At 53.5% G+C, this 14319-nt stretch overlaps 1 protein-coding gene across 3 annotated transcripts in view; it reads right to left on the bottom strand.

The window, feature by feature from the left end:
- The window catches only part of WHRN (whirlin), a 51003-nt gene that overhangs the window by 12058 nt on the left and 24626 nt on the right, over nucleotides 1-14319 (bottom strand). For 2 of the 3 annotated variants that reach the window (XM_066980711.1, XM_066980712.1), the window contains exons 3-6: nucleotides 13875-14000; nucleotides 2141-2343; nucleotides 1695-1731; nucleotides 287-499 (exon numbers count right to left, since the gene is read on the bottom strand). In XM_066980711.1, the coding sequence (XP_066836812.1) occupies nucleotides 287-499; nucleotides 1695-1731; nucleotides 2141-2343; nucleotides 13875-14000 (579 nt within the window). The remainder of the gene's footprint in view (nucleotides 1-286; nucleotides 500-1694; nucleotides 1732-2140; nucleotides 2344-13874; nucleotides 14001-14319) is intronic. The other variant, XM_066980713.1, reaches the window with a different exon arrangement.

Here is a 14319-nt window from a genome sequence, read left to right as displayed (position 1 = left end):
GACCACACTCCTGGGCACGTGAAGCCCCATCCTCCCCCTGTTCAGTGGTGGCAACGAGATGCACGGGCAGGTAACGAAGGAAAACGTTTGGTCCTGAGCTTTACCAGAAGCTCCTCTGCCACCGAACGCCAGCTTGTGCCTCCCATAACGTCCTGCCCCTGGATTTCACTCTCACACCCTCACCCTCAACCCTGTGCAAATACCTGGAGGTGCTGAGCCACGCCGTGACGATGGCTCTGCTCAGGCCGCTGGGAGAAACTGTCCCTGTCCCCAGTGCAGAGCTCACCTTAGCGTGCGTGTTGAGCAGCTCGAAGAGCGCCATGACCAGAGCATCCACGGAGATGTTGCCTTCCTTGTACTCATCCAGGTAGTACCCCATGGTCGCTCGCTCCTGCTCGTTCAGCAGGTGCCGCGCTTGTTCCTCCAGCATGACTCGGGTCTGGTTCACCATGCTGCTCAGCGTTACCTGCGAGCCCGCCAAGCCCCGGTAAAACACAGGCTGCGGAAGAAAACTGGGGATTGGATTTGGCCTGAGAAGTGAGCTGGTGAAAGCAGCAAAGTCAGGGCCCAGAATTGCCCCCATGCCTGAGCTGTGTGCCTGTCGGACTGCTGCTCCCACATCACCTGCGGCACGGCTGGCAAGCAGGATGGGCAGGGGGATGCCAAGGAGCAGGGGCAGCTACCCCTGGGGGCCACCAGCACAGCCACTCAGTGTCACTGCTTCTCTGAGTAACGAAGCCACGAGGTTAGGCAGCTCCAGCTGAATAAACAAACCAGCTTCCCAGCTCTGTTCGGCAAGCACAGGCACTACCCCTCGGCCAGCCATTGATTTAACAGCAGGCTGCATTCCTTCCTGGCACAGCTGGGGGAATGGGTGCCATGAGAGCAGGCAAGCTTTCCATCTTGTGCAAAATGCATCTTGTACAAAATGCACAACTCTCACTGCAAGCTCAAAGCAGACTTTGGTGAAGAAAGAGCTAACGGACCCAGAGGAGTCCCAGGGACAGGGATGTCTGACTGCAGAGGCAGTCCGACAAAAGGCTTTTTTCTTTGGGGAGGATTTCTGACGGAGGAGGTCCTTGCTGCTCCCCTCCCCGGCAGGGCAGCGTTAGCAGTCAGCATACAGATATGGAGCCAGACAACATCTCGACTATCCTGGGGACACTGAAAAGAGTTGAGGCTGGGGAGCATGTTTTGCCAAGCAAACAGCATAAAGGCATTATCAGTGCAAGCCACCTGTGAAACCTCCTGGCTTCATTTCCATTTAAAGGGAGAGCACTTTGCAAAGGGCTGGCTGGAGAAGACAGGCTGATGTGGTGCTGCAGGCACAGCCCCGGGCAGGGCCCTGCTACCCTCGTGCTGCGGGGTGGGAGAGATCCTGGGATGGGATGGGATCCCCACGCCCTTGCCCCCGTGTGTCATTGCCCGTCGCCCCTGCCCATGATCATCCCCAGGCTGGAAGGCTCCACACAACTGGCCCAGCAGTGGTACAGGAGAGGGGGTTCTCGTTACGCCAGGCTTTGTAGAAATAAAACTAGCAAAGCGAGATAGGCAGGAGAAAGGCTAGAGCCAGCTAAAAGGCAGCGGTCCTCATAAACTAACATCCCTTTTACCGCCAGGAGCACATAGCCCTCCCTCCCACAGAGAGATGGCTCTCTTTTTCACAAGGCACCGGGGGGGCTGGCATCTCTTACCCTGGCTGCCGCCTCCGCAGCGTGATCGCCCGCTGCCCTGCGAGGAGGGAGAAGTTGAGTTAGCACCGAGTGCCATGTGTCCATCAGTCGTCTCCTGGAGCAGTCATCACCTGAGGAGATCTCTTATCTACTCTTCTCCCTGTACCCATAAGCTAATGGGGGAAAGCTCCCAGCCTGAGAGATCAGGGAAGGAGCTCTGAACGGCGCAGCAGCATGCTGCCCAGACCTGACCCACCTTACAGGGCGCTGTCTTCTGAGCAGCAGACATGAGGGCCACCCAGCTAAGCACCGGGGGTGCTCCCACAGACAGCTGGCAGACACATCGGGCTGCCAGCATTTCACCGGCAAAGGACACGCTGCTGCTCTACCCCACCCTGCGTGGCTGCACGTACCCTACGGGATCCCTGGCAGCCCTATTTATTGCGTGGGGTGTAGCAGGCACCTACCCTGCTGAGTTGACCAGGGTCTCTCCGATCTGGGAGCTTGCTATCCACCTGGTCTCGTCCACGGTGGTGCGGGCGTGGGGCAGCCTCCCAATGTCCTTCACAGTCATGATGAGGTGGCGGGAGGACTTGAGCAGCTTCACCGCCTCGTCGTGGGGGATGCTGAGGAAGCTCCGGCCGTTCACCTCCAGGATCTGGTCTCCTACCTGCAGAGTAAGGGCAGGGTGAGCCCGGCAGGCCAAATTGCTGGGCATTGCTGATAGGAACGTGCCTTCCTCTTCCACTGGAGAGGAGCTACTCACTTCACACCAATGCCAAACCAGGGCCACGGCAATTGGAGAGATGAACAGAGATGAGGGAGAGGGTCCAAGTGCTGGTGGCTGGAGAACAAGCCCTTAAGCCAACAGCCAGTAACGGGCCAGGCTGTGAAGCCTGAAGGAGCCTATTTAGGATCCCGAGTCAGACCAATCTGCCCAGTCCCCTCCATTAACTAGGTCTGCAGATCAGGCTGGAAACAGTCCCCAGAGAATACAAAGAAGTCCAACCCACTCCTTCCTTCTGAGCCGGGAGGCCAGGAGCCATCTGCAGAGACTCCAAACCCCAGATCTCTGCGTGCAGCCCCAGGGGCTCGTTCTGAGTGTCTCACCACAGCCCCAGCTCAGTCACTGGGGGAGCTGGGACAGCCGGGATTTCATCTCTCCTCTCCCCCCGTTTCCTCCCCAGCTGCTCCTGAGAGCTTTCATCTTGTGGCCACAGCCTTTGTTGTACTCAGGGGCCTCCTGACAGCCTGGCCATGTTCAAGGCACAGCATTCGTCTGGAAGATTCTCCTTCATCCCAAGTCCCCTTTTTCTTTGCTTCTAGGGCATGCAGTGCACTTCTCACTCCCATATCAAAATCCACCCCGTTCCTGATAAGCCACCTCTTTGAAACTGCTCCTTCATATCTTTGCTTAACCATAGGCTTCTGCTCAGCTTTTGTGAAAACACAATCTGGTTTTCTTTATGCTGCGATACCAGCAGAACAAGATAGTTCTTTAAATAACTCACCCCCATCTTGGAGGAGAAAAGGGAGAGAGCGAAGTGTTTCTGAGGCTAAAGTAACAGCACAAAGAGTCAATAGGAACTTTTCAGCTCCGTCCATCTCACTCTGCTGCTGCTGGGTCAAGGAAGCCTCAGAGAACTGGGATTAATTCCCCAGACTCTTAAATTTACTCCGGCCAGAAGCCACGACTCACTGCTGCCAAGCTTACTGCTGGCGGGCTGCGGCTCTGCTGCCACCAAGCTTCCCCCATCGCTACCCAAACTTTGTAGAGTTGAAATAAAGGACACCAGGACTACCACCAGCAAAGCTCCACTCGACACGGAGTACACGAGAGACCCGGTGACTGGTCCAGCAGAGAGGAAGCCTCACCAGGCCCTAGCACCCAGCAGCAGGGCCAGGACGTGCAGCACGCCCCCTGCCCTCCATTTTGTGCTGCACCTCACGGGGTTATAGGGCCGCGCCGGCTGCTCTCCAGGCCCAGCGCTGTCGGCTGAGGGGCAGGGGGCTGCAGCAGGACTGGCACACATACAGGCCCCCTGCACACACACACTCCTGCCCGTGCTGCTAGGCCTGTGGCAGCCAGTTCAGCCAACAAGAACTGGCAGCTTCAAGGCTAGAAGGACCCAGAAAGGCACTTCCCAGGGACCTTTCCCTTCCGCCAGCAATCACAAGCCTGGCGCAGAGCGTGACAGCAGCATTGTCCCTGGGTGAGAGGGGCCCTGACAGTACCAAGGCCTGTGGTGTGACTGGCACCCCGCAGCCCCCCGAGGGGCGATTTTATGAGAAATCAAGTGGAGAGAAGGGGAAGAGCAGCTGGTGGGGAGTCCCAGGGTGGCCGAAGGACCACGGCTCCGTGCTCATCTCATGAGCCACCTGAAACCACTGCAAATCGCATGCCCGGAGCCCTACTGTGGTGAGTATTTCACAAGCAGAATCTGGCCCTGTCAGCAGCCACGTTCAGGGACCGATACCCAGCACCGAGAGGCTGTCCCAGCTGCCGTGTAACCAGCCAGGGGCACAGGGCACAACCGTGAGCGCTACCCAGGGCCTCAAGGGGAACACAATCACCTCAGCCCGTGGGGATTCTGACCCCAGGGCTCACACCAAAGCAGTGGCCACAGCCCGGCTCCACGTGCCCTTCCCATACTCCACAGTGCCGTGGTCTCAGCCTCCCGTTTCTGCCAGTTTTACGTATTTTTGTGGCACCAGGAGACCTCCCCCACAGGCTGCTGTAGAGCAAAGTTGGCTTAATAGCAAAGAAAACCACAATTACCTTAAATTATGCTCCTCCCAGCAGTGCTCGAGGGGAAATTGCAGCAGCCTAATTGTTATTACATTTTGCTTTGTTTTCTTTTGAAATGCGTCTTGAAGAAAATTCCAGATGCCTGTTACAGAGGCCCCGGGCCTGTTCTCCCTAGTGGCACCCCAAACCCACTGTATGGCACTTGTGCAAGCATTGCTAGGGCTATTTTAGGGACCACAGAGGCAGTTTCCAAGTGCCGAGGATGCAGGGCAGCTTCCCTCCTTGCTGCCTGCACCGATATCGGCCATCAGACCTCCACAGTGGCAAGCTCCCCAAACAGTGCTGGCATGAGGTGGGCATAAGACCAGTTATTGTTGGGTCAAAGCAAGTGGCCAAGAAGGGGAATTTGACTCGCATGGCCAGGATGTAGAGATTAGAGCCCTGGGTCTCGGGTCAAACGTGAGAAAAGCACTTGGGCTGCCACCTCTGCAGCTGGCCCAGAGTCCAAGCCAGGGCCTGGTAACTCATCCCCAGACAGATCTCTGGGTACAAGGGCAAAACCTCTCCTCTTCTCCTCTGCCCTCTCCACAGTTTGAACTGGGATGGCAGAGCTTTTCAGGAAGAAATAGTGGGAGGAGGAGGAACATGCATGGCAAATTCCACAGAACTTGCTCCTTCATCTTTTAAAGGTCGTGGCTGGGTGTGAGCAAGCCTCAATGGGGACCTGCGTTCGTCCCCGTGTCCAGAACTGAGCCTCAGCAGGCAGGTCGAGGTGCTGCACAGCTCAGGAAAGCCTCCTGACTCGTGGTCACCATAAGGAGAGCTGTTCCCGAGCGCCGTTTGGCCTGCCAGGAGACCTGTGCTGACCATGTCGACTCCTCCAGTCTCAAGCTCCCCTGCTCTGCTCGTAGCCAAAGCAATGCTTGGCCTTGGAGGGTCATTCATGAAGCTCATTTTGCTCCTCTGGCCTTGCAAAAATAGATGCAGAGCTAGCGATGGCGCAGGGTCTCCCTGAGAAGCCACAAAAAGACAAAAGGAATTGGAGAAGCTGAGGATTACTGAACATCTGGGAGGGGGGAAAGAGAAGGGAAGGAGATCCTAAGATGCCTGTAGCAGCAATGTGAGACCAGTCAGGATCTACCAGCACCACTCAGCTATCTGGGTTAGTTCAGACTAGAGGTGCCAGAAGGGGCTGGTAAAGGTGGTCTGAAAGGACCAGGAAGGTGTTTGCAGCTGGCCAAGACATGAGTGATGCCTCTTGAACAATAAGAGCAGACACAGGTGACGGACTACGACCAACAGCTGAAGGAACACTGCTACTCAGCGTGCAGCTGTGATCTGAGAAGGATCAAATAAGCATGCAAAAGAAAATCTGCGATAGGAAAGAGTGGTAAGAAACATCTCAAGAACAGCTCTAAAACCAGTGTACTGGAGATACCCACGTGAATGTGTGACCTTGCTGTGAGTGCATTCCCTGGTACGTCCCTGCCTGCCCAGCAAGGAGACACAGAAAGGAAAGCTCCAGAGAAGGGAAGTGATGACTGGTGGCGATGAAGGTGCCTGTGAAAGGACAGATTGTAAAGATTAGGCCTGTTAAATTTAGAGAAGAGGCGATGTGTGGGGACTTGATGGAGCTATATAAAATAATCCTGGCAATAATGAGAAGTCAAGGGCTCTTGTCTGCCTTTCCATCTGATGAAAGGACACGGGATGCTGAGTGAGGCTGGAAAAAAACTGAGTGGAGAAAATAGGAAAGGAGCTAGAGCAAAGGCACCAAGCGCACCCCAGATGCACCAGAGCTCAGTTCTGTGTTCAGCCCTAACCAGCCACCTCAGGCTGAGCTGCCTCATTCTTCTGGGGACATCTCCTTCCTCTGTGACGTGCAGAGGGGCTGGTGAATAGAAAGGGCTGTGGCAGCCCAGGACAGCCCAGTCTCCACCACCACCACCGTCAGGGCCTCTGCATTTTGGCCTCAGCATGGTTCAGCCAATGCCCTCTGCTTACTGTCTTTGTAACCATGATTAATGGGTCAGCTGCACAGCTAATAATGCAAAAGAGATGTTGGAGATGAGAGAGAGACCCAAAGTCAAGCCTGGGCTGATGAAGGGCTGATGAAGTCCCTGAGCAGAGGGAGCATGAGGCAGAGGCACTGCACCAGCTGCTGCAAGGCGCTGCAGGAGGCATGCTCCAGGTCCTGCTGCACCTTCTTTCTCCTTTCCTTCTTTCTCCTCTGGCTCCAGAAAGGTTCTCAAAGCAGCAGCCCCTGCAATCAGAGCCATCTGCTCTTGGCTTGCCTTTCCCTCCTTTGACTTTCCCTGTGGAAAGACAAGACGCAGCACGGGGGATGCGTTGGATTTGGCAAGGTCATGATCAGAGGATGGCCCCTTGCAGTGGCTGGCAGGGAGAGCACAGAGCAGAGCTGTGTCAAGGTGCGATGCTCACACCTACTCCAGCAGGCTGTGGAGCAGAGACCGACTGCCAAAATCACGTGCCGGGGATGTGAAGCTTCCCTGGTCTGAAAGAAAAGCAGCCTTGCTTCTATGAACCAGCTGCAGGAAGAGCCAGAGGCACCAGCTCCACCTGAGCTGATTCGGAGAGACCCAGAAACAGGGAGGGAGGGAGCCGAAGAGAAGGCAAACCCCGCAGACAACCACATTCCCAACCACCAGACAGCAGAAATATCTTAGGTTCCTTTCAAGATCTTTTCCAGATCTGTCAGCTTGAATCCAGCAGTCAGAAAATTGCTGACCACCAGCATAACAAGGAGGGTGGATTATGGACGTGACTAAACTGCCAAGAGAAACGCACCCAGGTGTAATGGCCATCATCTCCCAGGCCGCTTTAATTTACTGGGCCGTCCACTGGAAGGGATTTATTTTGCTGCTAGCACAGAAGGAGCACTGGGCTCACTGCAGCATCAAAAGAATGAAGACCCAAATTCGATTAGATACGTTTATTGTAATCATGAATCTTTAATAGTTTCCCATATCGGGGATTAAACTTTCATGATTTTTTTGTTCAAGACAGTTACACAGATTTAATGAACCATTCTTTAGATTTTTCTCCTCAAGAGCCGGCCAAAAGGAAGCTGGCAGGGAGACCAGAAGGGGCCCTGGCTGAGCCACGACGTCTGTCTGTGTCTTCATTGCTTTTTTATCATTTATTCTCCCTGGTTCTCTGTGGCTGTCTGTTCTCGTGTCCTGTTAGTGCGGTGCCCAGCACCAGACCACCTCTGTCTGGTGCTGCCTGAATATTAACAAGGGGTGAGAAGAACCTGCCACGAAATCCTTGGATAAGCGAGCACCTCGTGCAGGGGAAAAAGACCTTGCAAAAATAATTGCCGCTGAAGGGCAGATAAGGAATCACTGGACAGCCTAAACGACTGCAAATCAGCCTATCTAATGACACACTCCTATTAGGGCAGAAAAGGATTTTTGCTAATTAACATCGATATCTTTTTTTTTTTTCCTCCAAAAGTCAAGGACAACTGGGAAGGGAATAAAAGAGTGCAGAAATGCAAACAAACCATCTGTTAAAATAAAGGTTGACTCTAGCAAATTATTTGCTGTACGCGCAGGTCCTGACCAGCACAGAATAAAAGAAAAAATAGTAAGACACAAAAAAAAAGTTGTAAAAGAACATGCAGAAAAGCTATTGCCCTGAACGTTTCAGGGACAAGTTTTCAGTGGTGCTCAGCAAATTGTGGGGGGACACTGAGGATCCAGTGTCTGATCACTTCTGGAAATGGGATTATTTTCACTTTCTAGAGAAATATCTATCCTGAAATGCAGGGGCCGAACATAGCGTGCAAAAGGTGACCACAGAGAAGAACCGAACAGAGTTGAGAGAAACCGTACCTCAACGATGGGCTTGGCCCCTTCTCTTTCTGGAGACAGACAGAATAATACGGTAAAGGGAGGTGCAGTCAAGAAAAGTTAATGGAGTTACGACTAGGGCTCTGATCTCCTCAAGCCCCTTAAAAATGATAAAAATTGGCTCTGGGAGAAATTCAGTCACACAGATAGAAAACTAGGTGAGAGATTTTAAATATGAGTTAATGTTAAATGACACCAAATTGAGCTGGGAATAACAGGGCTAGCAGGATGCCAGGCGGTTTGGCACCAGCACCAGTCTTATTTAATGCCACTAATGGGCCAGAAGAGAGGTTAAATTACCCTCACAGACACCACTGAAGTAGAAGGAATCTCTCTCTAGCACAAATAATTAACGAAAGCAGACCTTAAGAAATTAAAAATACGGGCAGGAAAATGTATGAATCAATTTACCAACAGCTGAATAGAGACTCGCAGAAAAATAAGGAGGTGCTCAACTGCCCCAGGAGGGAAGTGGTCAGGGCAGATGATCCGCGTCGAATGAGGCCACCGCAGGCTGTTGGAAGGATCAGACAGATCCGGGAGCAAGGCAAGAGAGCAGCATGTGCCAAGTGCTGTCAGAAAACATGTTCCTTCCCCCAAACACCTTGCAGTACAAATACAGGGAGCAAGGCAAACACAGACTAGATACAAAAACACACAAGATGTCTCGTGGGGTTCCAGCGCTGCTGCGGGGAGGTTTCTGGTGGCCTCCCAGCAGAGGAGCAGTATAAGCAGCGACGTGTCCCCACAGAGGGGACGTCTTCGGAGAGGCTACACCTTGCACACCACAGGCACGCGCCTCCATAGTCCATCTCTCGCCTTACAGCTTATTGCCCATGAGGCTCTTTTTTATGTTCTCTTTATCAGTATCTTTATCTCTGTGCGGACCTCAAAATGTGAGCCACTGTTCAAGGGACAGCTTCATGAATGTCACTGCTGATGCAAAATCACTCACGTCTTCTTATTTATAGTCCCTCTCTCTCCTTCTCTTGTATGAGAATATATAGGGATTGTGGCAGCCTCCTTCTACCCCAGCCTTTGTGCTGCAAACTCAATATCGAGCTGTTTGCTCAATGAAAGCTACCTGAAATCTGCTATTTCTGATGTAAAGGTCAAGGAGAGAACAAAAAAAAACAGCCTAAAAAAACATCCTGATAAAATACAACACTAGGAAAAAATGAATGCGGAAGAAATCAGGATGAGCAGAGCCCCAAGTGCCAACAGAACAAGCTCACCTCCCGGAGGCATCGCTGTGTACGTCACGAGGGAAGGGCAGAGCTGAAAGCAAACAAGGCTGGCTCACGCTCCAACTCTGCAGCCCTCTGCCACCCTGCACTTCTTCAGCCCGGGAAATTGCACTGAAGCAGCAAATTTTCAAGCCCGCCTGAAGAACGCACTGTCCGAAGTCTCAAGAATGAATAAACATACAGGCCGAGGCCAAGAGGGCGAACATTTAATTACTGACTGCAGTGATGCAGCCTGCTTGCTGCTGGCACCGGCACAGCACTCAGATGGTGGCCGCGGTGCCCAGACAGCGTCACCTCGGCCTGACGGTGGCAGAGGGGCTGGTCTGTCCCCCTGTTTCTGCAGGGGGGACGGCCAGGTTATAGCTTCAGGTCTGAGAGCAGCTGCCTTGGTTTCAACTGGTTTGACGTTGTTTTATTTGCCCTTTAATCAACATTTAAGGGAAATTAAAAAAAAATCCCAATACAACATTCTAAAATTCTGATTTGGTGCCATGGACACAAGAAGGCTTCCCGTTTTCTCTTTTTTCCCCCTAAAATTAAAGATTTGGCAGAATCAACTCAAAAAAAAAATCTGGTAACAAATTCAGTATTGCCAAATCTTTGCTTTCCTTTTTTTTTTGAGCAAATATTGTTTTATGCAAAACAATGTCTTGGTTTCTTAGTCTCATCTTGCTTGTCCCCTTGCCCCAGAGCATCTCTTCTCCCCACATGCTACTTAAAGGACACTGGTGTCCAAAGGCCTCTGCCAGGACAATATGAGGACTGGCCCCACCCAGAGCAGCCTTAGCTACGGCTACGCAAAACAGGGCAGAGAAGTACCTGAAAGGAGAAGATAAACGCATGGATTTATGTCAGAGATTCCCCTAAAATCCCTGTCCCCCCACTTAGGCACCATTTCAAGAGGCTGGAGTTCAACGGTACCACCAAGGCATCGGTTGCTGAGCTCCACTGCTGACAGCAAGTTTCCCAAGGTCACTGTGAATCTGTGACAGCAAGGAACAAACACCAGGGCTCAGAGACCAGGCACCAGATTTGGCAGCCCATTCCATGGGGTTTTATTCTCTGCCCCGTTCCATGGGGTTTTATTCTCTGCCCCTAAGCACTGAAAAGGGCTGTGGTTAATTACCCACTGACAAAACACTTCTAATGGATGTGGTGAGCAAGAGACATATCCCGACATTGGAGGAAGCAGCAAAACCCTCAGGTGGATCCTCTGCCTGTGAAATCAGCAGGAACATTTCCACCAACTCCAGCCAGGCCAGGCTGAGCTCGCCCTGAACAGAACCACAGATTTTCTGTTTCAGAGAGCAACGCGTTACCTGGCGATCGCATTAAGCCATCAGTTCCCTCCTCGTGGTACCACATGCCTTGCACCACCACCTGCAGTAGCACAGGGAGCTTGTGGACGCAGTCTACACCCAACTGTGTCTAACAGCAGAAATTAAAAGGCCTTTCTTTATCTCCAAACCTCCAAGCGGTCCTAAATCTATAGCTTGCAGCATATACAACTCAGGGGGAAGTGTGCGTGCGTATTTGAAATCACACAAAGCCTGACGTTCAGAAAAGCATCAGCCTGCTGGCGTGCACAGATCAGCAACTAGCAACCAGAACAGCAAGGACAGAGGGATAAAGACCAGACAAGCAGAGGCTCCGGCGTGCAGCCAGCGCTGCGGCACGGCCCCTCACACCGACCGCACGGCGCGCAGCGTGCCGCCCGCCTGGACTACGTGTGCATGTGATTTTTGTCTTGCCTTCGTGGCAGGCACAACAGGAGAGGCGGAGGGCTGGCCGTGTGGTGCTGCTGTGACTTGTCTGCCTGCATCTCGCGGTGCTGGCTGTCTGAGCCCACCGGCTGGCAGACTGAGAGCAGGAAGGCAGCGACGTGCCCCGTGCGGCGGGGAGCGGGGTTTGGGGCAATACAGAAGCACTGCACGTGAAACAAAAGGAAACAACCTCAGGAAAACTGTGACTTTTCCCTTTTCCTGCCTTTAATCCTTCTGGCTTTTGGTGTTTGTGAGGTGAAGTCTGACCCTGGGGCACAGGGACAGGGGACAAGCAGGTTTGCTTCCAGACGGCTGCTCCCCTGGCTCCGCAAAGCGACCTAAGTGACACACTGGCTCATGCCAATCCCTCTCCTCAGCTCTTTAGGAGGAAAAATTATCCCATGCTTCTCATCGTCTGTCCTGAAATCCTCATGCCCCAAGCACTGTCCCTGCAGCCCCTTGCCACCACCTCGTGTTCCACCAACACCCCTGGGGGACGGCTGCATGCTGGGGCAGGGTGCAGGCGAGGTGCCAGCCCAGGGCAGTAGCACAGATGCAGGACAGGAGGGGGGTCTGCAGGGAGCCTGCAGCAGCAGCTTTCACTCCTCGCTGCCCTGCAAGGGGCACGGCCCTTCACAAGTGAGCTTCCACCTTCCACGAGCCCTCACACACAGGTGCCGTCAGCACCCACCCCTCCCGGGCCGTGTCTGCCGCACGGCCTCGGAGCAGTGCTTTAAAGGACGGGTGAGCAGAGAGAAACACCAAGGTGTCTCCTTGGGATGCTCCCCCAGTGACCCTCTCACACGGCAGGGCCCAAATCCCCATTTCCCTGCTGAGGACCTGAGCCGTTAAGGCTCTGACCCAGACCTCCAAGTTCAGCATTTTCATTGTGTCAAAGAGCTGGCAGAGAGAAGTGGGAGCCTGGAGCAGACAATTAAGTTCAGAAGTGGTTGGATCACCCCAGCAAAGGTCTCCCTCCTTCTCCCGTGTCTATAAAGGGGACCCAAGTGACCTCAGTGCTGACAGATGCAACCGGTTTGTACAAAGCTGTCTGAGAGACGGGATCCTGTCTGTCCCAGCCCTCTCCACCACTGCCCACCCTCCTCACCCCAGCAGCCCTGGGGGATATAAGTAACTTTACGAGGCCGATGGGACAAAGCTGAAGGCTTAGCCCTAAACTGGCCAGGGTTGATCAAGGGAGAAACGTACCGCTTCGTGATGCGGAGAGGGGATCAGAGGGGATTACCCCTCGATATTCAGCAGTCCAGCACCATTGCAGTGGACTGAGGGGACACCAGGGAGTTTAATATCCATCCAGTCTTGACTGACACAAGTAGCAGGGAAAGAGCTGGCTGTAAGAGCCCATGGGACTGCACTGGAGACAGCAAGAAGTGCAGTGAGATTGCAAGGAGCAGGGTCTCTTAGGAGAAAAATGACAGAAAAGAACCTCTGAGTGGTGAAGTAAAATGCTACAGCCTGGAGAGTTTGAGTCTCGAACACACCCCGCCGATCAGCAGCATGGAGATGCACCTGACGTCTAACAGCTCCCTTTTCAACTTATTTTACTGGTCAGTGCTATAGAACAAATAAAAATTTACCCCCAAACACCCTGACCACACACAAATGAGGTCCCACTGTGTCCCATCATATTCTGAGACCCGGTACAACAGGAAGGATGGGGGAGCTCTGAGGTGATGCGTGCATTGTACGTGGTGGGATTAAAAAAATGTATAATAAAAAAGAGATGTAGCATCTTGCTTTGCAAGAGGTCCATGACAAAACTGTATCAAACTCTGGCCTAGAGCAGTCCAGCCTCAGAAGGGCCCAGACAACCCCTCAGGAACCTGTTTGAGCATGGAGGGTGCCTGCCATAACCCCAAGTCACACCAGCTCTTAGGCTGCTGACTGATCGGCTCTGCTCCAGCCCCAAGGGTGAACCTGCTGCTCCTGCTTGTTAAGACACGATCCTTGCAAATGACAACGCTGCGGGAGGAAAGTGGCACACACCTGTTCCCACTGCAGCAATCCCGCCCTCCTCGCACGGCGGCAGCTAACCGCAGCCCTGCAGGCAGGCTCGGAGCTCCTTGTGTGGAAAACGAGCTCCAAACTTAATGGGTTTGGATGCGAGACGCGAGGAGAGGGCACAGGACCAGGAGCTTTAATGGAAAACTCGTCCCTGCCAGCTCAGGGAGGTGAGAGTGACTTTCTTCACCTGCTAGGTCTGTGCTGCAGCCTCAGGTACCTGTACCGAGAACAACCCCAGGCTGTCTCAAGGCGGAGAAATCAGGCAGGGGGTGAGCTAAGGCAGAAGGTGGGTACAACCTACTCCACAGGCCGTAAGGCTGCACTTCTTTCTGCATGACAGCCTGACTCCCGCAAGCCTTAGTACCCAAAACGTGACACCAGCCTGCCCTGAAACACCACCTCCAGAAACACACCACTTACCTCTCCACTGACAGCCCTGCAGAGCAGGAGCAGAGGCAGCTGTGTGCCAGAGCCCCGTGCCTGCAGCCCCGGCCGTGTGAAGCTCTCCTTCCCCCCCCAGCCTGCTCTGGGGTCGCTCTTACCTTTAAGCCCGTGCTCTCTGCTTCGGAGCCTTTGTCCACGCCGGTGATGTAGATGCCCAAGGAATATTCTGCCCCTCCTCGGATCATAAGCCCCAGGGACTTCCCTTCGTTCAGGACCAGATTGACCTGCAGAGGAGGAGGAGCAGACGCTGAGTGGTGTCCGGGAGCTGCACCTCAGCTCCACGCTTCTGACAGACTTGTCCATCGCCCCATCTAGAGGAATTGTCGGGGTGGCTGTGGCTCAAAATATGCTTTGGAGGCAAACGGACCTGCAGGGAGGGCAATGCCCTGTGCGCCACCAGGGGACAGCACGACCAACCCCAGGGCAACAGACGGGGTGATACTTGCAGGGGACATTTTCCAGCGGGTCATGGAGAACTTGCAGCGCTCGTGATTTGGGTTTGTTTTGTCTTTTCCTGTCTTTCAGCGACTCAGGGACTCAAAT

Source organism: Anser cygnoides, chromosome 20 (assembly GCF_040182565.1).
Source record: "Anser cygnoides isolate HZ-2024a breed goose chromosome 20, Taihu_goose_T2T_genome, whole genome shotgun sequence".
NCBI lineage: Eukaryota > Metazoa > Chordata > Aves > Anseriformes > Anatidae > Anser > Anser cygnoides.
Note: the sequence above shows the minus strand (reverse complement) of the source record. Positions and strands in the feature narration are given on the sequence as shown.